The following is a 25,610-nucleotide window of genomic DNA, read 5'->3' on the forward strand; positions in this document are numbered from 1 at the left end:
ACTCACTTCCAGGTTTCGATCGTTCAGGAGCCAAAATGTAAGAGTACCATGGTGTTCAACAACCAAGGTATGAGTGTATTGGGCCAGAAAACAACACCAGCCACGTATTGTTTTATGGCAAAACTATCATAAAAAACCCCCATTCCATTCCAAGTTTTTTCTCAAACCAACAGCCTTGCAGGGCTAAAAATAAATGCATTTTCTATGGGAGGTCTTTCTTCCTCTCAGCTGTTGTTTCATGTTTGATGATCTGCCCTTGCTGGTATAATAATGATAAAAAGTAAGGTAAAGGTGTAGTTGTTTTCTGCTGTATAATTTTTGAATCTGGTGACACATTTTTAAAATAAATTCAAATATTTATATCTCACCTTTTCCAAAACAGTCCCATGACAGCTTACAATAGAAGTACAAAGATGTGATAAGATAAAAAAAACCACAAACTATTAAAAAAACATGAACATGACAGCCAAACAAAGTAGGAAGTAAGAAAAAATTCCAAGTAAAGGATGTAGATGATACATCCATATAGCTTATTGGGGGAAGATCTAGATTTAAATATATTTGAGGTCCAGTTTTATATGAAATAAACTCAGTCTTAAGTTACTGTATATTGCTTCCTGCATCTCTTTCCACTGACTTGTGATAAATAAACAACATATACAAGGGTAAAATCCCCAAAGCTTAACAAAAATTCATTGATTGTGTTTCTCTTTGACAGATGGGAACTTAGTTGTATTGACAGTGATTTTAATAAGCTCTTCAAGTTTGAAACGCACATATACAAAGTGGGACAAAGGGGTGGAACACTGTCAAAGCATTATTTTGAATGCATGAAATGTTTAAAATTTTGTTCTACCGCTTCAGCATCAGTTATCCTTGCAAAAATGTATGAAGGTTAAGCATATTCTCAACGTGGTGTGAAACTTCTATTCATTAAAAAAACAGCTCACACATGTAACGATAAGAATTGAAGAATACCTATGTTTGCAGAATTGCCTTTGTCCCCACTTCTGGTATAGGCAAGTTCTTCCAGACGATATACATGCGGACCACTTGGTAGATCTATACATATGGAATGAAATAAAATTACTGCTTTCTCACCTGCAACAGGAAAGCTGTTGTTTTGTTTGTTTATACTCTCTAGTGTATTGCTGCTTGCAGACTTGACCAGGCTTCCTCAACCTCGGCCCTCCAGATGTTTTTGGCCTACAACTCCCATGATCCCTAGCTAGCAGGACCAGTGGTCAGGGATAATGGGAATTGTAGTCTCAAAACATCTGGAGGGCCGAGGTTGAGGAAGCCTGGACTTGACTCAATCTTCATGTATATATTCTTAAATGAAGCTAAGGTACGAATGATCTGTAACCCTTAGCAACCAAAAACAAAGTTAAGGGAAAATGTATTTTTTTAAAATATTGAATTTTTATTACAATAAAATATTCACCGCATATACAAACACTCCAATAATAAATATTATAATAATAAATCCTTAATAGGCCAACTTGTGTACAGTATATTTCAACATAAACCAAATGAGGTCAAGTTGGCTCACCCACCCACTTTATCCTCACAACCAACCTGTGATATAGGCTGGGAGAGAGAAAAACAGGCCCAATGTCCTCCCAGGTGGTTTATAACAGAGTGGGAATCTGAACCTCAGTCTTCTCAGTCTTAGTCTGGAACTCTAATTTCCATCATTTACCAGTAAATTTTGAAATTACTACTAGGATTGAGAAATGTCCAAAACAAGCCCCCAGATCCAACCATTTATGATACTGCTACAACACTATCACAAATCTGTCCTTCGTGCAATATCCTTAATCTGTTTTAGTAATTAAATAATCCGAAACTTTCGAATAAACCGTAAAGCAAAATTATGGCATGTGGTCTTTAAATAATTGTTTATTCTGTCAAAAACTGTAATTCTACCAATTTTCAGCACATGGCTATAAGGCTATAAGATTATGCCCAAGGCCTATTATATTTTATAATCTGCTATTTTTAGGATCTGCTACAAGAAATATACTTTGCACATTTGACTGAGAAGATTTCTCCAGATTTGAGAAACTACAATAGCATTTGATTTATTTCCAAGTGGACATGACTGTGTGCAAATAGAAGAAGACAGTACTGAAAAGCACACCCTGTATAAAGAAATGTCTATATGCAAAAAAATAAAAATAAAAATCTAGGTATGGAGCAATTTTAGTGGTAAACAATAGTACCTTTTAACTCTTCCTGAGTCATGGGCTCATCATGTGAAATTGCTGCATCTGAAGTGAATGAAAGATCCTCCTCATATGTTTCAACATGTAGCCCATTGATAAATATGTCAATCTGGGGGGGGATATTATTTAAACAGTTAAATAGGCTTGCCACATATACAAGACTAAAAGCCATGTAGGCAACATGTTAGATGTCAAATGGGTAAAACTGTTTGTGTTAGTGCTCCCATGCAACATCTAGCTTGTGCTTTCAATGAAATCTGTGTTGACACAACCTATCACACCAAGGCATCAGCTGACTGGACTATAATAGCTCCTGCTTACAGATATCTCACAAATCAGAAGTGTCTACTGCAACCTATAGACGCAGCCAGCCAGTCATGTCAATGGCCTTTCTCCAGCTTTTGATTTTTAAAAACTTCTGTGGTGGTCTACAACCATTTAGGTGCAAGTACAAGTTTTGCAAAAGATTCAAAACAAAGTGGAATGAGAAGCAAGCAAGCCTTCCTCATGTACATCCAGCATTGGTCAGCAGACATTGAAGACTAAGTGGAACTCAGGACAATAGGCACCATTCTTACTTTTAACAGATTGATAATTTGGGGGGACTTGGAGGGCAGAGGAAGACTTAATGAAAAATGTTGCAGCTGCTCCTCACTTTAAAAAAAATGCAAGGTTTTATCCCAACATTAGCCATACCCCCTGTACACCAATTGAAATGAACAGACATGACTTAACTTAGACCCATTAATTTTATTGGGCCTGTTCTAAGTATAAATTAGTTGTATATTACCCATACAATTGTATATTTTGAAATCAAAAGGTTTCTAACTTGTAAAGATACGAAACTGCACAAACACTGTTTTGAAGTTAAGTACAATTACATAAAAGCTGAAGGAAAAGCTCCACTGATCCTCATTCTTCACAAGAACAGAACAAAGCTCTGTTGCAAACCAAATAATAGAATCTTTGTATCAATGCAAGTCTTTGGAGATGGGGGGGGGGACCTTATGCAATAGGTTTTACTCTAGGTCAGACTTTAAAACAATATTTAAAACAGCACGCATTTATGCAACTACTGAAATCCAGGTCAAACTTTAAGCACAGGAAATGGTACAGTCTCTCCCATCCTGCATGGGCCAAGTTTGACACATGAGTGGGGACTCCCACCTGTCAGTCACAATGACCTCAGGTGACCTGTTTCTGCACAGCGCTATGCTAGCCTCCCAAATCAGCTGATTGTCAATGCTTGCATGGAAGCACCAATGATCAGAAAAATGTCAGTGCTGCTACAATAGGACTTAGCTACCATACATCTTTACCTGCATCAGGTGCAGAGCAGGTGGCATGGCTTGGCCAATAACAGCCTCATGGGCCGAGTGGTTAGGCCAATGGGCTGGAGGTTCCCACAGCTGCTGGAACTGCTACACTTTATTAATAAGGACATTACTGTTCTTCCCCAACTGGGCTAGAGAAACATAGAAGGAGCTATTTGGAGATAGAGGAGGGAGGGACAAAAGTTCAGAGTCAGAAGAAGCCTTGTGCTTCTCATTCTTAGGTCCTCAGAAGACATTTAGCCCCAGCTGGTTGCATGGATGAGAGTATATGGCAATGTGATTTCTCATTACATTGTAGACAAATGGGGAGGATTGTTCAAGCTTTGCTACTCTGGCCTCGCACGGGTTATTTGATTTAGGGGTGTGCTGCTCTGTTCTGCAGCCATACTGAAGCAAATTGGGGTGATTTTACTCTTCGCTGAGTCCAACCAGGGGCGTACGAAGTAGGGGGGCGGAGGGGGTGTTGTGCCCCAGGTGCCACTCTGGGGGGGTGTGACAAGATGGCCCCTGCCTCCCCCCAGCTGTAGAGTGGCCGAGGGCGTGCGCTCGCACAGCAACCATACAGGCTGCCACTCTCATGCGCCATCCATGAAGGCTGCCTCTCGCACAACGACCGTATGGGCTGCCACACATGCGCACTCTGTATGGACGTCGCGTGTGTGTCACCAGGCGGTTCTCCCCACCCCTCGGTGTCCTGCCCTGGGGGCCAGAGAGGGTTCCTCCGCCACTGAGACCAACCACAATGTAAACAAACCATCTCAAGTCAGAGCCAGGCCCTCACAAAGTTTCACGTCACACTGTTTTTCTGTGCTCTCTTCCTTTCTGTTCTCTCTGTTTTCTATGTCTCTGTCTTTCTCTGCTTTAAGTCAACAGATTTTGCAAGAGGTGTGACTGCCTAAATGCTGCTTGCAAAGCAGTAAAGAGCTGTGAATTGTTTTCTTTTTCTTTCTGGTAAAGAATAATGGAAGATCCTTTTTAAAAAAGATTTAACTTTTTAAAAAAAACACCCATACCTATACTTATGGGGCGGGGACATTTGGAGCTTCCCAACACTAACAAGCTAAATCAGCCACCATGAATCTAATGACTAAGAAGAATGTACAAGTAAGAACACACACCCTTCAAAATATAAAACCAATATGAATTTTGTGATTTTCTGCAGCAGCTACAAAGTGTATTTGGGACTGGTAATTAGAAAGCAGCTCCTACCTTGACATTCTTTTTTGGATAAAGAAAGAAAAATGGCTTCAGAACTGGCGATCTGGAAAAGAAGCCACACACAAAAAAGGCAAATTAAGTACAGGTGCCAAAAGAACACCTTTCAGTAGGTTTTTAAATGGTTCCTGAATACATCTCAACATCAACTATGGTCTTTAGACATTCAGTACATCTATTTAATTCAGGGGCGGTCCTTCATGACCACTGGCCATGATGGCTGGGGCTGATGGCAGTTGGGGTGCAAGACCTGTCTTTTAATTATCGGCAACACAGGATAATTTAAAACCATGCAGTGCAGTATCGCTGATAATCTGCTTCTGAGCCACTTTGTTACGACTAGAAATTTTCTAGAAATATAATGACCAATAAATATTTTCACTGTAGGCAAAGCCCTCCAAAACACAGCAGTGAGCACATTCCTGAGACTGACTAGAATATTTTAGGATTCTCAGCTAAGGGGGTATATAATTTGGCTGTCTATAAAACATAAAGTTAGCTAATCAATATGCTAAGTAACTGACAGTTAAGAAATGCACGAATTCCCTATCGGTTAAAAATAAAAGTATATATTCTTATAACCGCCTCTTAAAAACTTACACTTTTGGACGTCCTCCAACTATTGCAGTGAGACCAGGTGCTGAAAATGAAATATATTTTAAAGTTAAGATTCTAAAGATGATTAACAGAAAATCAGGGTTGAACCATTTTCTTTATTGAGATTTGGTTTTTCTCCAAAGCCCCCTCAGACAATGAGATAAAGTTTTAGGATGATGAGGACTTTTGCCTAAGCATGAAATACGTAACATCACTCCAATTCCTAATTAGACCCTGCAGAATTATAGAGAAGGAACAGTAGGATAAATGGGGTTTAAATAGGGGAAGGTCGGGAAAATCTGAAGGAAATAAAATGATTATCCTTCTGCTAGAAGACCTGCAACAGAAGCTAAGAAGATGGTGGGAGTTTGCGGCAAATCTAGGAATCTGAGTGAGTGAGTTTTCCACTGATAAATTATTTAGGATGCCTGTTTTAAGTAACTATACAGCTGTCCCCTTTAAAAAAGCTTTAGCTGATGGATGTAAATAAAATTAACTGAACTAATATGGGTCTAATCTAATATAACGCAAAATACTTTAAAAAAAATGCAGTTCAACTGTAACACCAATGCAAGTTAGAAAGCGGAATACATTTTCAGCTTTTATAGTGCCCTTCTTCTTTTTCTATCGTAATATCCACAAGCATTAGGAAGAGCTAGAACCTGGAACTAAATCAGGTTCAAGATTTTAGAAAGAATATTATTTTCGCTTCTCTAGCGTCCAGCCACAGCACTTATTACCAACTTGAACTTTTCAAACTCTAAAACAACAAGCATCTGAAATCAAGTGTCCTATAGTCATTATAATATTGCACATCATATACAAATAACTTTGCTTACAGAGGCCAATTAAAATTGCTATATACATTTCCTCTCAACCCAAAAAGATAAGATATCTTTCAGTATTATATATTCAAACATAAATGAGGACTGGCCAAGTTAATCTGTTAAACCTAGAAGCAACTTCCAACACACTTGTCATCAGTCATAATATTTACAAATACCCAGGCACTTTAAAATCTCAAGCTGCATTAAGCAGCTGTCATCGTGGTGTCAAGCTCCGGTCACTTAAGATGTGAAATAAGGGTCAGCACATTAGTTTTGTAGTTAGGAAGCTGCCTCAGAAGATTAAAAATGTGAACGTTCCTTGCCGACGCTGTTGAAAACTCCGAACATCAGTTTTGTTGTAGATATCTCAATAAGAAAATCAGAATGAGGGGCCAGTATGGGAATTTGGGTGACTTTAATACACGTTTCGAATCTGGATCCACTGGAGCCACTGGATACCCAACCCTGCCTTAGCCACACCCAGATTAGATTACAGCTGTACACTCCATATGGGTCTGCCCTTGAGAAGTGTTCGGAAATTGCACTGATCGTAATGGCATGTTTTCAGAGCATATGACAGGTTTTATTGTCTTAGTTCTGAACAGTCAATGCAACTTAAGACTTAAGCCCCTAAGAAACAGGGGCAATGCCATGCTATCAAATGGTCTAGCTCAGTGGTTTTCAACCAGCATGCCATGATACCCTGGAATAGTGGTCAGGTGTGCCGTGGGTGGCGCCGGCCTCCATCCTTCCTTCTCTCCATCCTCTGATGCCCTCTCACATCACTTCCAGAGGCCTGCGCAGCTGTTTGTTGCAGCGGGCCTGGCTGCAAGCTCCCAGGCGAATGAATGTTGGCTCTGGGGCCAGCCAGCAGGTGCTGGTTGCCAGGAGCTGAGGTTGCCTCAGAGTAAGCGAGCTAGTAGGCGAGGATTCCTGAGAGATTGTATATATGTGTAAATAAACCATATATCATAAAGACACCACAGTCTCTGCTGTGCTTCATATCTAAAAGCAAACACAAACCCTGGGTAAACACCTGGAACCCCTGAATTTTCGAACCGCTCAGAAATTGGGGTGTCATCCAACAGTACTTTTGACTTTCAGTATTAATTAAAGACTGCTTTTATTGACATTCACAAATGTTCTGAGGAATGGGATTTTACTACACAATGTTGTTGTTTTTGCAAATACGCTGTAAAAGGAAATACACTTTAAAGGTAAAAAAAATTCTTCCTGAAAGCAAATCTGATCAATAACAAGTGTCAAGATGGTTACATGTATCTTATCTTAGCAATATTTAATATCATATAGATAAGTGCTACTTTACTTTGCTCTGTTTGGTAGAACATAAATTTACCGCCAGTTACAGACTGTGACCATACACTGACCCTGCTTCTGTAAACAGAGGTTTAAATCAACAGTGTATTTATTCTGTTTCCAGGCCACTGCAGAAGCAATAAATGAACAGCTTATTCACATGGACCACATGGTTAATGTACTCCTAACATCCCAAGCAATGCAATTACTTAACTACAAAGGGAACTTAGTGCAAATGAATACCTTAAAAGCTGGTCTGTATTAAGGAAGGACCTTGCTCAGGAATTCAGAGTACCTTGCACATGATGTCATTGTAACATCACATGACTGACGTGGGCAGCCCTGCCCACCAACCAAATTTGGCCTTAAAGGCTGTCTGGGGAAGTCAAAATGGTTCCCCACTCCTGTTCTAGACTAACTAAAAACCAAAGAAGTGCTCATTTTTGGTCAAATGACAACCAATTTTATACAGTTTAATAACCAAGTTTGGTTATAAACCACAACAGCAGAAAAACAACCAGATACCGAGAGAGAAAAGATTCAAAATGTACCCATTCCTGTTCCAGCTGGAGCAATCTCTCTGGAAAAGATTTCCACTGCCTTTTTCTGCTTATGAAGTACTGCAAGCCAAATAACAACTTCCCGGGGACCCTGTTTTCAGATATTAGAAAAGAGAAAGGTAACAATTATAAACCACATTGAAAGACTAACAATTCTATGGTAAAAAAAAACCTCCACAGAATTTAGAAGCGGAAGCGTAAATCAAAAGACACAACTCCTACTGCAAATGGTTTGAAATTTAACTTTGAAGTTTCTGTTTATTTCCATAATTTATTAAAATTACCAAATGTGCACGTGAAATTAAGACAATAGTTTTAGTTTTCAGCAAACCATATATAGCATATATAGCAAATAACTGTAGAATGCTAAGCATTAAAAATGTGACTGACACATTTTAACTTGCAAGCAAGCCTTCTAAGAATAGTCCAAAGTTTAAAACATTTCCCTAGTATAAACTTCCCTAGTAAAAAACTGCTGTTCTTGTCAGTAACAGGGTCAGTATGCTAACTTTCAAATGGCACCGTTCAGAGTCTGGATGATATGTTCTGTACAGAAGCAAATTTGATCATGAGAACATTATATTTTGCAACAGAAAGCACAATATCAAGAGACATATTTTCTTGCAGGAACAGAATGTTGTATTTCTAAAAAAAGAGATATTCCATACATGACTTTTTAAATTAAATTTTAAATAAATCAGAATAATTCCAGCCATGTGTACAGATTTAGATACTGAAAACAGCCTGGACTAGAGGGACAAGTATTGACAGTTTAAAGGTTGCATGAAGCTTCATACTTACTTGGAAGGGGATCCTAATGAGATAAGTTATTTTAAACATTTTTATCCCGCTCCTACCACAACAAGAGGGGGTTTACAAACAAAATATATAAAATATAAATAGCAACCATAAATTATTAGTAATAATGCCACCTAATAAATCCAGTAACTAAACCCAGTAGCACTACAGCATCCTTGCCCACCAAAGGCCTGGCTTCAGAATGCCTCCTAAATCACTGTAAAAGGGCATTAATGACCTGCCTTGTCCTGTAACAGAGCCTCAGTTTTATGAAGAGAAAACCCAGCTCCTTCCCATTTTCAGCCTGATCATTCTAAATAATGCCATTCTGAGCAGTAGCTGAATAATGGTATTTATGAAAACTACCTCAGTTATTTTCAAATTGATAATATATATGTATATTCATGGCAACTAGGAACTTCTCCTTAACACAAATGGTAACTTTTACCAAAAAAAATCACAACTGCACAGTGAAGCAATATTTGGGGGAAGCATTGGCAATGTCCCCTTTACAATAATGCCCCCCTCCAATCCCACAGCTGCAATTAATTTACAGAAAAGAAGAGACATAGCTGCTCACTAAGCAATATGTATTTTAATTCTTAGCCTCCATTCCTTCCCAGTCGGTGGAAGAATATAAACAGGAAGAAAGTGATAAGACTGGTAAAATGAATGAGAGGAACGATCTTCTTCTCAATCTGGTGTTCTCTGTTTCTATTCATCTTCCCACCTAGGCACCGAAACCAGAACACAAAAACAAAAATATCCTCTGCAAATAACGTCATATGCTCCATTTCATTCTCCTTTCCTTCAGGGCTAAGTAAACGATAAAACGGTGAAAATGAAGAGTAAACGGAAATGCAAAGGGAAAGAAATACTTCTCTTGGCTGCACAATCAAGAAGAGTGCTTGTGAGTCCACCTTCTCACTTACATCGTCTGTGCTCCTTTTGGCGTGCGGTCCGTACGTTTCTTCTGAACCTAAAATCTGTAGGTTAATTTTGCTGTAGTCCTCATATCCCAGCTGATCAAACATCATGCGTGTCCTGAAACAGGTCAAATATATTCAATAGGCTGCTGCTAAAGAAACTTTTGCTACACCTAAGGTTTGTTTGTAGAACGCAAGTCCCGTTTGCAGACTCTCTCTGGACATGTGGTTGGCCAGTGTGATCTACTAGGTATACCTTTGGCATGATCTAGCAGGGATTTACTTATGATCCCCATTCTGAGATTCAAACTCTACATGAGGCAACAGTAGACAAAGTCTTCTAATGGGTTTTCTGCCTTTGTGTGTGAAGTGGATGCAGATGTGAGTGTGTTATACGCAAGTGACATATACGTATATTTTTCCACCCCTGCCCACTTGTGGCTTACCTCTGGCTTAGCCAGTGATTTTTCTCTTCAACTGAGCTCTGGCATCAGCTCAGCTGGGAGAAAAGCTCTTGGGATGTTTTGGCCCACCCCCACCCCCCATTCACGTGCCCTTTAAATTGTATCATCGTCCCCACTTTATACCAGCAGTTCACAACAGTGTTTAAAGATGCAACTCTACCACCTTCACACGGGGTTTGGGTCAGAGAGCAAAGCTTCCTATTGGGCAAGTGTTAGCATAGCTATAAGCTCAGAAACCGGTGAAAGATGGGAGCCTCTCTTTCCCCCCCAAAAAAACCCCCTTATTATCATAGCTCTCATAATAAGAAAATGTAAAAGAATCAAGAAAATTCTAAATCCTCATAAATGAAGTCTGAAACATTTTTCAAAGAATGTATTTGAATTTCTCCCCAAGCTATTCTATTCATTCCTGGTACACGCTGAACGATTGGGGGTTTTTTTTTTTAAAGGGGGGGTAAGAATGAGTGTGGAAATCAAATGATCTCTTGCCCCAGCCAATCTTTTTTCAAGGGAAATGCCATTTACCTTCCCGCCAGAGCGGTACCTGTTTATCTACTTGCACAGGTGTGCTTTTGAACTGCTAGGTTGGCAGGAGCTAGGACAGAGCAACAGGAGCTCACTCCGTCACGGGGATTTGAACCACTGACCTTCCGATCGGCAAGGCTAAGAGGCTCAGTGGTTCAGACCACAGCGCCACCTGTGTCCCTCTTCTGGAAACACACTTTCTCATTTGACAGTATTCATATATTGCAATACGCAACTCCAGGCTTAATTTGCAAATATGGCCACAGGCAGTAATGCTTCTGAATGTCAGCTGCTTGAAACTGCAGGAGGGGAGATCCCTCTTGCACTTGGGTCCTTCCTGAAGGTTTCCTGCAGGCATCTGGGGGGCCATTGTTAGAACAGGATGCTAGACTGGATAGGCCATTGGTTTAATCCAGCAGCTTCTTCTTAGGTTCTTATACATAATGAGCACCTGATAATACGCTGTTGGAAATATTAAGTGTATATTACATTGCTCTTAATTTAAGATAGTGACATTTTAAGTTGCGGATGAAGTGGCATGGCTACTTTTCAACCAACGGGGCACTGTGAGATGATTATACAATTAGGGGAGCTGTTCTGCAGTAAATTCCAACCTTTCCAAAATACTTTCAGCAGTTCTTCTTGCTTTTTCTATTGCCTTTGGTCCTCCTACTGGGCAGCAAGCTGTAGCTCTGAATCCATCAAGGTACGTAGCATTTACCTGGAAAAACAGAAAAGATGTGAATAAATTATTAATGGTTCATTCTCATTATTCATTCTCATATTTTGTTTAAAATGGAAGAGCTATCCTTGCAGCAACAAGGAGTATCAAAAAAGCTGTATATTTTATGCAAGGGGTTTACTGAATGAAGAGCGCTCATAGCTGATAGTTGAAGCAAGTGCCATTAGAAAACTGGATTGTATTGATTATATTTGCAATTAAGATCCATGCTCAAAACACCCAGGGCACTTGTTATTCAAATAAACCCTTTGACAGTGCCTTGTGGCTTTGTTCGTCTGTGACCACTCTTCAGTTTCATTAGCTATGCAGACTAATGTTTAACCATCTATTTAAAAGAATCCTTTACTCTTATTTAATCATATTCAGATAATTAGAGAGGGATAGATTAAAGTTCTGTCTCATTTTAGAAATAAATTAAGATAATAGAGGAGGATTGTGATTTTCAAATACTGTGAGAAGTTGGAAGATAAATCTTTATACTTGCTAAATAGTGTATCTGTGGTAAAGGACTAGCAAGAAAATGTTTTAATATGTATACATTTAAATGTGCAAATTTCTGTTAGATACAGAAAGAGACAGTGGTATAGTACAAAAACCCCCACTGAACCAATGCAAGATAAAGTAAATTCAAATCTCAGCCTAGAAATGGTTATGTGAGATGCCAGCAGACAAGTCACCCTCTTCAAATCCCCAGATTCAATGCACAGAACACTACACAAATTTGCATCTGCACTATCCAAAAGTTTTTTTTAAAAAAAAAATTCTGTTCGTATGGTCTTTCAGACTCCTTTTTCTGAACAACATGTTCAAACAGTTTGGATAGTTTAATTTCAGACTGTTTACCACAGAAAGGACTGCAAAACCTTCTAAAACTAAATACATAAAGTGAAAATAAATAAATGCTATGCAAAAAACAGACTTGCCAAGAATTTCTTGAAAGACTCATCGTTTCAGTTCAATGACGTTTGCAAAGTGTCTATATTCTTTTCATTAGACATAGGAAAACACATGTTTCACACCATGGCAATACTATCTTTTCTTCAGGCTTATACTACCATTATCATTATTGAAACAATAATTAGAACCTTGTAAAATGCTGATGGAGGAAATCCTTTTGCTCCCTGAACTTTCACTGCACCACCTTCAATACCTGAAAAAGGATATTGAAAAGATTGGAATTACTTATAACCAAACCATTATTAATAAGCATTTATGAGCTACTGCACTCCAAAATGTATAGGACTGACAACAACACTATTAAATGAAGACAAAATCAGAACTGTCAAAATATGTTTCCCTGGATACATGTAAAAGCAATGGCTTCAAAATGAAATTAGACCAGTGCGTGGCAGAAAAGTATTTCAGTGGATTTTAGCCACAACAGATAAATGGAACTGTGCAGTTGAGAAGTGGAATTCCTCTGAACATCTGTTGCTGGGGTGGGGACAGGTGTTGTGTCCAGGCTGCATTCAATGGTGTCAGCCAGGTGGCAGAAAGATTTCTGGCAACAGAACAGGAAATAAATTCTCGTCTTTTCCAGTCGCCTGCGCCACCTCTGAATCTGCTATGATGGTTCCCCCAAAATGCTCTGAAGCAGACTTTGGAGAGGGAAAGGTAGCACAGGGGAAAGGGAATTGCTGGAAATTGCTTCCCTCTCCATTCTGCATGCAGAGACCCTGCTGTCAGCTGAGCAGTACTGTTGGATACAACCTCAAGACAGCAGACCCTGCTGAACGAATTAGGCTGTGAGAGTGTAGGTACCTTGCACTAGTAGAGCTTCAGTTTGAATAATATGTTCATGCCCAATCATCAGGGATCCCCGCTTGCCCTGGACAACAGTCTACCCAATTCAGCAGATCTTCCAACCTTCAACAGAGCATATCTGAGGGGCTTGGAGGAAGGAGCAGGCAAGCCAGCTATAGCCATTTAATTTAAACTAGCTCACTATCTAGTAAAAGACAGGCATTTTTTGCCCACAAAATGGTTAATCGTTATATTATCACAGCGACCCAAAGATGGCTCAGCCTGCAAACAGGATCAGCCAGGATCATGCTGATATTTTGTACTCAGGACAATTCTTCTGGATGACTGTTTCCAGGTGCTGAGGAGGAATTTTAACCAGCGGTGCGAAACCTGTGCTCCTCCATATGTTGTTAGACTCCAGCTCCTAACAGTCACAGCCAGCAGGGCCAATGGGGTCAGGGATGATGTGACTGGGGAGTCCAGCAACATCTGGAATGGTACAACAGGTCCCCCACCCCTGATTTCAACCCTGTTGTCGCCATCACAGTATATCAGATTGGTTTATTTATATCTAGCCATCAGACCATCACAAAGCAAGCGTTTAGCAAACGTAATTCCATATTTGTATAAAAGTCACATGCATTAACATAAATAAATAGACACAGACCTAAATAAAACTATATACAATATAAAATGAAAAGTTCTGAATCTCCAGGACAAATCACAGCAGTGCCCCCCTTTAAAAAAAAAAACCCTTTCTTTTAACACAGATCAAAATTAAGAAAATCTAAACAAATCTGAATAAAATTATATAAAACCTAAATAAAAGATAAGAATAAATGTATGGCATGGTGCTGGTATTGCTACACTAAAATCTGCTTCAACAGAATTACCACTGGTGTTCTAGTACATGATCCTCCCATTTTATTTGCTCCAGTTCCCCTTCACAAAATCACATAATTGTAGAATTTGAATTGATGCCAATGATCATCTAGTCTAACTCCCTGCAATTCAGGAATCTTTTTGCCCAACTTGGGGCTCAAACCCACAACCCCGAGATGAAGAGTTTCATGCTCTACGAACTGAGCTATCGCAGGTTCTAACCAGGGAGGTTTAAACTGATAAAGAGAGATGATAGTTACAACAATAACTCTGTAAATTATTCCACAGCTAAAACAAAACAAGCTCTGGAGAAACAAGCCATAGTTTGTTTGCCTGCCTGCGAAATGATTTACAGTTTGTGGAACACACTGTGCTGAAAACAAGCCATGGCTTAGTGTTATGTTCAACTGCAGCCTAGAATGTATGATGCACTCCTTAGTAATAATGAGTAAAAACAACGTCTTTGAAAACAGCTCAGCAAAGAAATCTTATCTGACTGAATGGTTGGCCCACCTAGTCATGTATCTAACTGACTCACTCTGGGTTTGTCAGTGTTAGTAAGTAAGTAAGTAAGTAAGTAAGTAAGTAAGTAAGGAAAAGGGTTCTGACCTCCCTTTGTCTCCTCAGCCTGGTCCTCAGACTCTTGTCGGCATAAAAGAGTCCACAAGAATATCCTTGCAGAGTGCTTTCTGCTTTTATTCTTAAAAGTCTTTGTGCAAAAGCGACTGACCAACTGTACACACCAACACTACCAGCTTTCACTAACCAACCAAGCAACCAACCCCAACCACCAAACTAACATTTCTTACTCTATATATACAACCTGGTGCAGGCCGCTGACTCATGCTGACCCAGCTTTATTCGCATTAAAGAAACAGCGGCCATTTTAGCCGTGACAGGGTTTCCATGTCGGACATGTCAGCCCTTGATGCTTGCAAGTATATCAACGATTGATGATTGCACACAGGACGATTTTAAAGCCTGGGCAGGATGATATGGGAGTAGACAGTCCCCTGAAGCAACTAGGCCTTGAGCAATTTAGGAAATTAAAGATGAGCTTGCTAAATTGAACCTGGAAACACACAGGTAGCTAAAGTAACTGGAATACTAAGTCCCAGTTATCAGACTTAAGTTCTGAATGCCATTTTCAGTCCTACGGATGAAGTTTCCAAGCTGTTTGTGAAGGCAGCTCCACACAGAAAGCACTGGAATACTTTAGCTCTGAAATAACTAGAGCCAAGACCATTTTGTCTTAACTGAGGCCAAGTCCGTCTTTTCTTAAAAGAGGCTTCAGCTGGAGAATCACCAAAGTCGATAGGCTTGACTTGTACACAGAGGAGGTCATGGTTTTCTCCTCCATCTCAGCAGAGCTAAATGGCAGACTACTCTGCTGATTTCAGTGGTGCAGGACTTCAAACTATTTCAAAGAATCATAGAATTGTAGAGTTGGAAGGGACCCCAAGGGTTGTCCAGTCCAACCCCCTGCAATATAGGAATATGCAGCTGTCTCGTACGGAGATTGAACCTGCAACCTTGGCGTTATCAGGCCACACTTATCAGCTGAGCATGTGATTAGTACATGAACGAACAGATCTATGCAATAATATTAAATATTTTTCTTCATAAATAACCCATCACTAAAAGAACATCGTAAGCCAAATGGTACCAGGACAATGCAATTTATCATTACTTTTGAAATGGCTTTACTCCTTAAAATGTTCTTAAATCTAAACAAACATAACTTCCTGCCGCTCGATTCATTATAGCTCATGAGTTCTGTTAGAACTTTTATAATAAGAAAAATACATTTTAAAATCACAAAATTAGCAGAGCTCTTACACCAATTATGTTTTTTAAAACCCTTCATATTCCCCACTGAAATAATAAAAAGAGCATCTCTAGTTCAACCAACTAGTTTATCTAATCCTGCCATACAAAATATTTAGTAAAGTAAACAATTAAAGTAGATAGGCCTGGAGTCCTTTTTCTGGTGTACGTGTCAAAACAATTATATCTAAAGATATTTGAGAAATCTGCCTATTTCCCATCTGTTATATTTCTACTAGAATAACTGAAAGTTCATGTGAAAGTTCATTTGGAGTTCAAATGTGTCATGTTGGGCCATTTACGAACTAAAAGTTCATTTGAAGGTTAGGTGTATTTTTAATTATTTTTAAAAGGGTTCCTTTAAGCTTAGAGCTATTGCTTTTTTGATTCCAATGTTTGTGAAGCTTCATGTATCTGTTTTCGGGGTTTTTTTGTTTATCAAATATATATGTGTGCGCACAATCTTTCTAGATTAATATTGCATTGTATTTTCATTGTATAATTTCATTAAAAATTCCTTAACACTAACGGCATGATGCTATACATTTTTACTTGTTTGGCAGTAAGCCCTATTGAATTCATGGATCTTAAAGGTAAAGGTAAAGGACCCCTGACAGTTTAGTCCAGTCACAAACGACTCTGGGGTTGCGGCGCTCATCTCGCTTTATTGGCCGAGGGAGCCGGCGTACAGCTTCCAGGTCATGTGGCCAGCATGACTAAGCTGCTTCTGATGACACCAGAGCAGCACACGGAACCACCGTTTACCTTCCCACTGGAGCGGTACCTATTTATCTACTTGCACTTTGATGTGCTTTCGAACTGCTAGGTGGGCAGGAGCAGGGACCGAGCAACGGGAGCTCACCCTGCTGCGGGGATTCGAACCGCCGACCTTCTGATTGGCAAGCCCAAGAGGCTCTGAGGTTTAGACCACAGCGCCACCCGCATGGATATTACTGTAGTCTAAAACAAAGAGCAAAAATGAATGAGGATACAAAAGTAATGATTTATTTTCCTATTCTCCACAGTCACAAATCCTTGACCTCGTAACCAAGGATGCCAATTTTTCTAAGTAGGAAGGAGATCTCATTTATTTCGAAGGAACTAAGTTTGAGTAAAACCCAGCAAAGCCAGCCAAATTTGTTTTATTCTTTAAAGGCAGTACACTTGGAGGAAAGAAATAATATGGACATGGAAGAAAGTGCTTAAACAAATAAACCCCAGTATCATCCTCTGTCCAGCACAGGCTAACAGCAACAAAGAGTTTTCTTGTTTTATCTACCACTCTGAGAATGCCCCTTTCCTGAGTGGGAGTGGTCAGAATTCTTTCCTTTGGTTACTTATCAACAGTGATTAAATTCCTTAGCAAAGGTGCTGCTTGCCCAGTGCCGAAGCCTTCCAGTACTGTACCTCCACAGTTTGCTTTCTAACTTTCTATAGAAATATCCAATTGACCCACTTAAAATTGAAAACTAAGTCTAGGGTCCATGGCCGGTGCAAATGTACTTCCTTGATACCAGCCCTGTACTTAAATTAGATTAATTTAGATTTCCATGAGCCTGGAATTTAGAACCTAGGAAGGTGGTACATTTCTCCACATAGCCATGTGCAAGTAGCCACATACAAGTTTAACTCTGGTCTTTGATAGGGATCAGCTCCCCCTGGCACTTCTTGGTTCCTCGGCTTCATGGCACACAGCTCCATCTTTGGTCACACCAGGGGTTGTCAACCTGGTCACTACTGCCCACTAATGGGTGTTTCAGGATTCTAGGTGGGTGGCAGGGGGGACAACAGCACAAGCTGAATCCTTCCATTGAGCACTGGTGGGCGGTAAGGAAATTTTACCATCAAGAAAGATGCATTAGTGGGCAGTAGGGATAAAAAGGTTGACTACCCCTGGGTCACACTGTTCTTGCTATGATTCCTTATCCTCTCTACCTGTTTCTTCAACCCATAATCCTGTGTTTATGCATGTCTGTACACACCCTCTGCAGACACTAACCTGGGATTTCAGCAAGGGAAACTTGAGAGAAGTCACATGTGACATCTGGCAGGAGATATTCCTTAGGATTACCAATTTCATATACCAACTGTTCTGCCACCGTGCCAAAAGACAAGAGGCCTCCTGTGTTAGGTGGTTTGGATACAATAAAACTTCCATCAGAAGAACATTCTACTATGGGGAAACCGATGTTATGCCTAAAGGGTTGAAAACATTGAATACTTTATTGATTCGGAAAATATATAAGCATCCAAATAACAGGCAATACATGGCAATGGTTAGGGGGGCACAAAAATATATCTACTTCCAAAACATATACCAGGAGCTTTAAAGGGTATAGAACACACACACAGTTTTCAAAGCTCTTGAAGAGTCAAATGACCAGCTGCATTATGGTAAATAAGGAAAAATAACTGGGGAATTAAATGTTTGTGCACCAAAATCAGAGATGGGGACAAATAAACAGAAGGCAAGCTAAAAAATTAAAACTTAAGAACTTTGAGAAAATTAAAGGCAGATTGACAGGCTGGCTACAATACTATCAATTGCATGAGGTTTTTAGGAGAGATAAAAAGAAAGGCTTTGCAACAGAATTTTTGAGATTTGAAAAGGAGGTGATCTATAATGAGGAGAAAATGCTTTCAAAATTGTACAAAATTCTGCTAGATTGGTCAGTAAAGGAAGAGGAGGTTAAGTGAATCATGATAAAATGGGCTATGGATATAGGTCATAACATCCAACTTTCAGCATGGGAAAAATCTCAAATTCATGGCATGCTACACTCTTAAAGAAAATTATATGCAGATTTTTTACCATGGTATTTAATACCCAAAAAATTGACAATGATGTATAAAAATAACTCAAATCTGTGTTGGAAGTGTAATAAAGCAGTAGGAACAATATATCATGAATGGTGGATGTCAGGGAACTGCCATCGGAGCTAGAGGCGGAGGGAAGGCTCCAGAGGGATGCCGGAGAGGGTCCCAGTAGGGAGAGGGGCAGCCCATTTGCTGGGGAAGGAAATCAGCGTAACACCAGTGGAGAAGGGGGGCAGATGGGGGAATCGGAGAGGAGGCGCCAAGACTCCTCACTGGAGACTAGCGGAGAGAGTACGGGTCCTCCGCTGCCCACACCCTCCCTGCGCAGAAGGCTTCCGCGCAGGGAGACTAGGCGGAGACTAGGCGTCAAAGAATTTTTGTGCTGGAAGAAGTTCAAGAAACGCCCACTGACGGATTCTGCCAGCGACTGAGACAGTCAAGATGCTAGAGGCTGTTCAGTCAGAAAGGGTTCAACCAGGTAACCTAGCCAGGAGTGGCGGCAACTTACGCACGAGCAACCCCTAAACCCATTACAGTGGAGATGTTAAAAAATGGGATAATTCTGGGATATAATTTACAGTGAGTTAAAAATATGTTTAAATTACACTGGTCAACAACAAATTTGTTGTCTGCGTTTTTTCAGTTGATTTAGGACGAATCTGATGCACTGAATCCAAAAATCACTTTGGTTTTGCTCAATCAGGTCAAGTTTTTGAGCTATGGCCACATGTCTTTTTTTACGTTTTTGTTCACATGTACGCTTGTGTGGAGCATTTTAGAAGAAGCTGGTGGGGGTAAAATGCCATGTCGAATAATTGTTTTGATTGGAAATGATTATTTTAATGACAAGAAGTATTCAGGTCCGATAGTTCTGGGTGATTATGTCGAAAAGGGATCAGTCTGAAGTCATAAAACCTCGAAATCTTCCATAAATTGTAAGCGTGCTTACCACGCTTATTTTGGTATTAAACTTGGTGACCAGGATAAAGCTTGGGCGCCACACATGGTGTGCAAGGCATGCACCGAAGCTCTACGTGGGTGGACCAATGGCAAGAGGAGTCTGAATTTGGAATTCCCATGGTTTGGAGGGAGCCGACAAACCATGTCACTGACTGCTACTTCTGCGCTGTTGATGTGACTGGGATCAACAGAAAGAACCGGAGCAGCCTCAAGTATCCTGATCTTCAATCAGCACGTCGTCCTTTAGCTCATTGTGATGAAATTCCAGTGCCTGTCTTCGGAGAACTTCCTGACATTAGTGACAAAGATGCCTCCAGTGTTGAAGGACATGAAGAAGAAGAAGAAGTGGTTCTTGAAGATGATGCTCCACATCCATTTTCCCAAAAGGAGTTGAATGATCTAGTTCACGACCTCAGCTTGTCAAAGGACTCTGCCGAACTGTTGGCATCCAGATTGAAGGGAAAAAAACCTCCTCTCTGACAGTGCTTGCATCAGCTTCTTCCGCAACAGGCATCAAGAGTACCTCCATTTTTTCTCGGAAGAGAAGGACTTGGTGTACTGTGCAGATATTTCGCAGCTTCGGCTCAAGCTTGGAGTGCCACAGTACGAACCCAAAGATTGGAGACTGTTCATTGACAGCAGCAAACAATCACTGAAATGTGTTCTGCTACACAACGGCAACCAGTTTGCCTCTATACTCCTGGCTCACTCGACTACACTGAAGGAGAACTATGAAGCGGTGAAGTATGTGCTGGAGAAAATTGGTTATGATCAGCATAAGTGGTTTATTTGTGTTGACCTGAAGATGGTGAACTTTTTGTTGGGACAACAGTCTGGCTTCACCAAGTACCCATGTTTTCTGTGCATGTGGGATAGTAGTGACCGTGCTCAGCATTACACGAAGAAGGACTGGCCTGTGCGGGAGGAATTGGTGCCTTGCAAAGAAAGGAACGTCATCAACGACCCTCTGGTGGACAGAGACAGAATACTCTTCCCACCGCTGCACATCAAGCTCGGCTTAATCAAGCAGTTCACCAAGGCTCTGGACAAGGATGGTGACTGCTTCACTTACTTGTGCCAGGCTTTTCCAGGATTGACCATGGAGAAGTTGAAACCTGGCATCTTTGACGGTCCTCAGATCCGTCAGCTCATCAGAGATCCAGAGTTTGGAAACTCAATGAACGAAGTGGAACTGGAAGCGTGGAAGGCATTTGTTCTGGTAGTGAAGAACTTTCTTGGCAACAGTAAGGCCAGAAACTACGCAGAACTTGTCAACAACATGCTGACTGCTTTCAGAAACCTGGGCTGCAACATGAGCATCAAGATGCACTACCTATTTTCACATATGGACTGGTTTCCTGAGAACCTGGGTTCAATGAGTGACGAGCAGGGGGAGAGATTCCATCAGGACATGAAAGAGATGGAGACCAGGTATCAGGGTCGCTGGGACGCAGTCATGACGGCTGACAACTGATGGACTCTGAAGAGAGACCTCCCTGCCACTGAGCATTCCAGGAGTTCCAAGAAACGGAAGTTCAAGCCCTGAAGTTTGAAAAATGGTGAAGCAACATGCAATTTACGTGTACTTACCTTTATCAATGCCCACCATTCAGTTTACAGTAATCAATGTTTCTATCAGGCAATCAATATATGTTGTTGGAAAAACATTTTTTTCTCTTAAAAACATATTTAGGATGATATGTGTTGACAAAAATCAGCTGATAATGCCACAAAAATGTAATCGATTTTGTCACAAGATCTGATTTTTTTCAAATCAACATAGCACAAAAACCTGACCTGATGGAGAGAAACGGATGCCATTTCCTGATTCAGCAGTGCAAAAATACCCTAAATCAATTGTAGAAATCTAGACAACATTCAAAAAGTAAAAAATTGTTGCCCAGTGTTATCATTTCCCAAAAAGCCAGAAGCTTTCTTTTTAGGAATCATGGGGAATGAGATCCCCAAAGATCTGAATAAGTTGTTCATGCAACCACGGCAGCGAAAGTATTGTTAGCACAAAACTGGAAAGGAGCCCAAATTCAAATGAAGAGAACTGGTAAGTGAAGTTGATGGAATACGCAGAGATGGACAAGCTGACAGGGTAGTTAAGAGACCAAGAGTACCAAAAATTCAACAACAATTGTAGTAAATTAAAAAAAATCTGGGAGATTACTGTGGCAATTAAAAAATTTTAACTGGGCTAGAATGACTCTTGTAAAGATAACTAGTAGAAACAGCGGGAATGATGGTAAATAGAATATTAGATACAACTGGAAAGGCATATAACATAGAATTCCATTGACCCAAGTAAGAGGTGGAAGGAAGTCCGGTGCAAACAAAGTAACAACAAAATAAGTAGATAAGTAACATAATATTTATTTTCTCTTTACTTTATGCATAAATGTTAAACGTTGGAATGTTCATTGTGCCCAATTGTTTATTGTGAATATTGACGTGTATGAAAAGGATGGCTGTAAACTAACTGAAAACCAATAAAGATGTCATGGAAAAAAAGAAAAAAGAAGGCAAGCTAAAAAAAGGGATGACAGTGTGGAGAACAGAACACTCTGTATTCAATGGTTCTAAAGAATCTGTGGTAGGTTGGAGCTAACTAGGTTACAGTGAGGCAAAGAATGCACAGTATAATTAAAACGGCTGAAATTAAGGTAAAATTGCATTCAGATGTTTAAGCCTGGCCTGGCTAGGCCTCCAAAAACACAGAGAAAAGCAAAGGGGCATAGTAATTTCTAAAATGGGATTCATATATTTTGAGAGTTTGGGTTTTTGTTTTTACACGCAAGCTGTATATAAATTTTATGAAATAAATTTGATAAAATAATTTAGACTGTCCACATATACTGATACACATTGTCCTAATATTGATACATATTGTCCTAAAAAGTTTGAGAGAAAAAACTGACAAAATAAGCATAAGGAAAAGCGATAAATCGCCTTAAGGTGTCCCCGTTTCATTTTCACCACATAAACCAAATCAAACTATCAAAATAGAATCAACATACCAGTCTGGTACCCTATGCCAATCAGTAAATATTCCGCCTGTACATTGAGCACCACATTCAATCAGATGGCCTGCAAGACTGAAAACCGAGAGTCGTAATATACATTTTAGTTCAATGGCAGAAACTTTAGTTTACAGTCATTCAGATTCAACTTTAATCTTTCAGAAGGAAAAGAAAGCTAACCTAAAAATATCCCTTTCATATGACACATGGTTAGATGGTCAAATTGACCTTAAGGGATCCCACATAATAGATAAAAGTTTCAAAACTTAATGGATCAACTGGCAGTTTCTATAATCTTTAGCGTATCTTGGAACAGAGTGCTTCTTTGGCCTCTTCCATCTGTTTGATAGTCAGAGAACACATTACTACCATGTAATTAGTCCTCCTGCTTAAATCGACTATGGAATATCAGCAACTAATTTATACTTCTGGTTCATTAACTTCAGAGACTTTGACCTAAGGCCATTTTCCTAGTAAGTGCAAATGAAATCAGTGAATCTTAGTGACATCAGTATTCATATAGCTCTGAAGAGATAGTTGATGCTAATTACTAATAGGCCTAATTGCATCAATTGCCTTTTTGGATGGGTGACAGTCCTTCAACCCCTTCCCCCTTCCCATTCTCCCTCAATAGGAAAAGAGTGAAACAGGAAAGCAAAATCTAGTCTGACACACACAGAGTCCAAAGATAAATTTAGCACTGGGGAAGCTCGCAAATGTTACAGTCTATCAATCCAGAGTTCCTACTCCACTGTCAGGAACCACAAATACAGTAGATCCAGCACCAAAAACTATGCATGCAACATACTTTGTTTGTACATAATTTGCAATTTAGCACAGGGGATTTCTATGCAGAAGCCTGCATCAACTTAATTGGATCCAGATATGCTTCCTGAAGCCATGACACTTCTGCACTGGAACTCAAAATAATTTGATATACGGTATTCATAATTAAATGTGAAAGCAAACATTGCATTCATGTTTTTCAAAGTAATGTTTCCATTAGAAGTATGCAGAACATAATTGATGTTCATACAGCATTACATTTTAACAGCATTTATCATTTTTTAAAGTCAAATCGTTTACCTTCCAGATGCTAAAAGGCCAAACTCATCTCTCTTCCAGCCAAACTACAAAAGAAATAAAAGGTTTAAAGTTTTAAACATAAAGGGACCCCTGACCGTTAAGTCCAGTCACGGACAACTCTGGGGTTGTGCGCTCATCTCGCTCTATAGGCTGAGGGAGTCGGTGTTTGTCCACAAACAGCTTCTGGGTCATGTGGCTAGCATGACTAAGCCACTTCTGGCGAACCAGAGCAGTGCATGGAAACACTGTTTACCTTCCTGCCGGTACCTATTTATCTACAGTGGTACCCCGCAAGACGAATGCCTCGCAAGACGGAAAACCCGCAAGACGAAAGGGTTTTCTGTTTCGGAGGCACTTCGCAAGACGAATTTCCCTATGGGCTTGCTTCGCAAGACGAAAGCCCATAGGGAAATCTCCGGGGACCTGTTTTAAATTGCTGGCGGTCGGGAGCAAAGACTTTCGCCCACAGCCGGACTTCAGAAGAGGTCCTGGACCTCTTCTGAAGGCCGGCGGGGGGCAAAAGTCTTTGCTCCCCCGCCTGCCTTCCCGGGACAGCGGAGAAGTCCCGCCCCGCTCGGGATGGCGGCGCAGAGCTGTCTGCCATGCCGGGATCAGCGCGGGCTCTGCACGGCCATCGGGAGCCGGGGGAGAAGCCCGCCCCGCTCCAGATGGCCGCGCAAAGCTGTCTGCCGTCAGGGGACGGCAGGCACATCTGCGCTGCCATCCCAAGCGGGGCGCTAAGTCCCGCCCCGCTCGGGATGGCGGCGCAGAGCTGTCTGCTGTCCTGGGACTGCAGGCAGATCTGCGCCACCATCCCGAGCGGGGCGCTAAGTCCCGCCCCGCTCGGGATGGCGGCGCAGAGCTGTCTGCCGTGCCGGGATCAGCGCGGGCTCTGCACGGCCATCGGGAGCCGGGGGAGAAGCCCGCCCCGCTCCAGATGGCCGCGCAAAGCTGTCTGCCGTCAGGGGACGGCAGGCACATCTGCGCCGCTCCGCTCGGGATGGCGGCGCAGAGCTGTCTGCCGTCCTGGGACTGCAGGCAGATCTGCGCCACCATCCCGAGCGGGGCGCTAAGTCCCGCCCCGCTCGGGATGGCGGCGCAGAGCTGTCTGCCCTGCCGGGACTGCCATCCCGAGCGGGGCAGGAGCCTCCATAGGCGCGCGTCACCTCTCCAGCCGGGAGAGGGTCGCAGGGGGCTGCTTTAGCCCCGCGCGCGCTCTCCCAGCTGGAGAGGTGACGTGCGCCTATGGAGGCTCCTGCCATAGGCGCGTGTCACCTCTCCAGCCGGGGGTGGGTCGCAGGGGGCTGCTTTAGCCCCGCACGCGCTCTCCCAGCTGGAGAGGTGACGTGCGCCTATGGAGGCTCCTGCCATAGGCGCGTGTCACCTCTCCAGCCGGGGGAGGGTCGCAGGGGGCTGGGGGGAGATAGCGATCTCCCTGCAGCCCCTTGCTGCAAAAGACGTCGGGGGAAGCGGGGAAGCGAAGCGCTTCGCTTCCCGCTGCTCCCGGACCTCTTCTGAAGCAAGGGGTTGCGGGGAGATAGCGATCTCCCTGCAGCCCCTTGCTGCAAAAGACCGGGGGAAGCGGGGAAGCGAAGCGCTTCGCTTCCCGCTGCCCCCGGACCTCTTCTGAAGCAAGGGGCTGCGGGGAGATAGCGATCTCCCCGCAGCCCCTTGCTGCAAAAGACGTCCGGGGGAAGCGGGGAAGCGAAGCGCTTCGCTTCCCGCTGCCCCCGGAC

General features: G+C 41.5%; 1 protein-coding gene across 1 annotated transcript in view; it reads right to left on the reverse strand.

The window, feature by feature from the left end:
- The window catches only part of LOC308594885 (uncharacterized protein), a 45,478-nt gene that overhangs the window by 10,892 nt on the left and 8,976 nt on the right, over positions 1-25,610 (reverse strand). Inside the window, exons 7-17 of the mRNA XM_081208394.1 lie at positions 23,875-23,918; positions 22,786-22,863; positions 17,985-18,181; positions 12,619-12,683; positions 11,406-11,512; positions 9,809-9,920; positions 8,070-8,169; positions 5,378-5,417; positions 4,772-4,823; positions 2,226-2,337; positions 979-1,062 (exon numbers count right to left, since the gene is read on the reverse strand). Coding sequence (XP_081064520.1) covers positions 979-1,062; positions 2,226-2,337; positions 4,772-4,823; positions 5,378-5,417; positions 8,070-8,169; positions 9,809-9,920; positions 11,406-11,512; positions 12,619-12,683; positions 17,985-18,181; positions 22,786-22,863; positions 23,875-23,918 — 991 coding nt within the window. The remainder of the gene's footprint in view (positions 1-978; positions 1,063-2,225; positions 2,338-4,771; positions 4,824-5,377; positions 5,418-8,069; positions 8,170-9,808; positions 9,921-11,405; positions 11,513-12,618; positions 12,684-17,984; positions 18,182-22,785; positions 22,864-23,874; positions 23,919-25,610) is intronic.

Source organism: Podarcis bocagei, assembly GCF_964188305.1.
Source record: "Podarcis bocagei genome assembly, chromosome: 9".
NCBI lineage: Eukaryota > Metazoa > Chordata > Lepidosauria > Squamata > Lacertidae > Podarcis > Podarcis bocagei.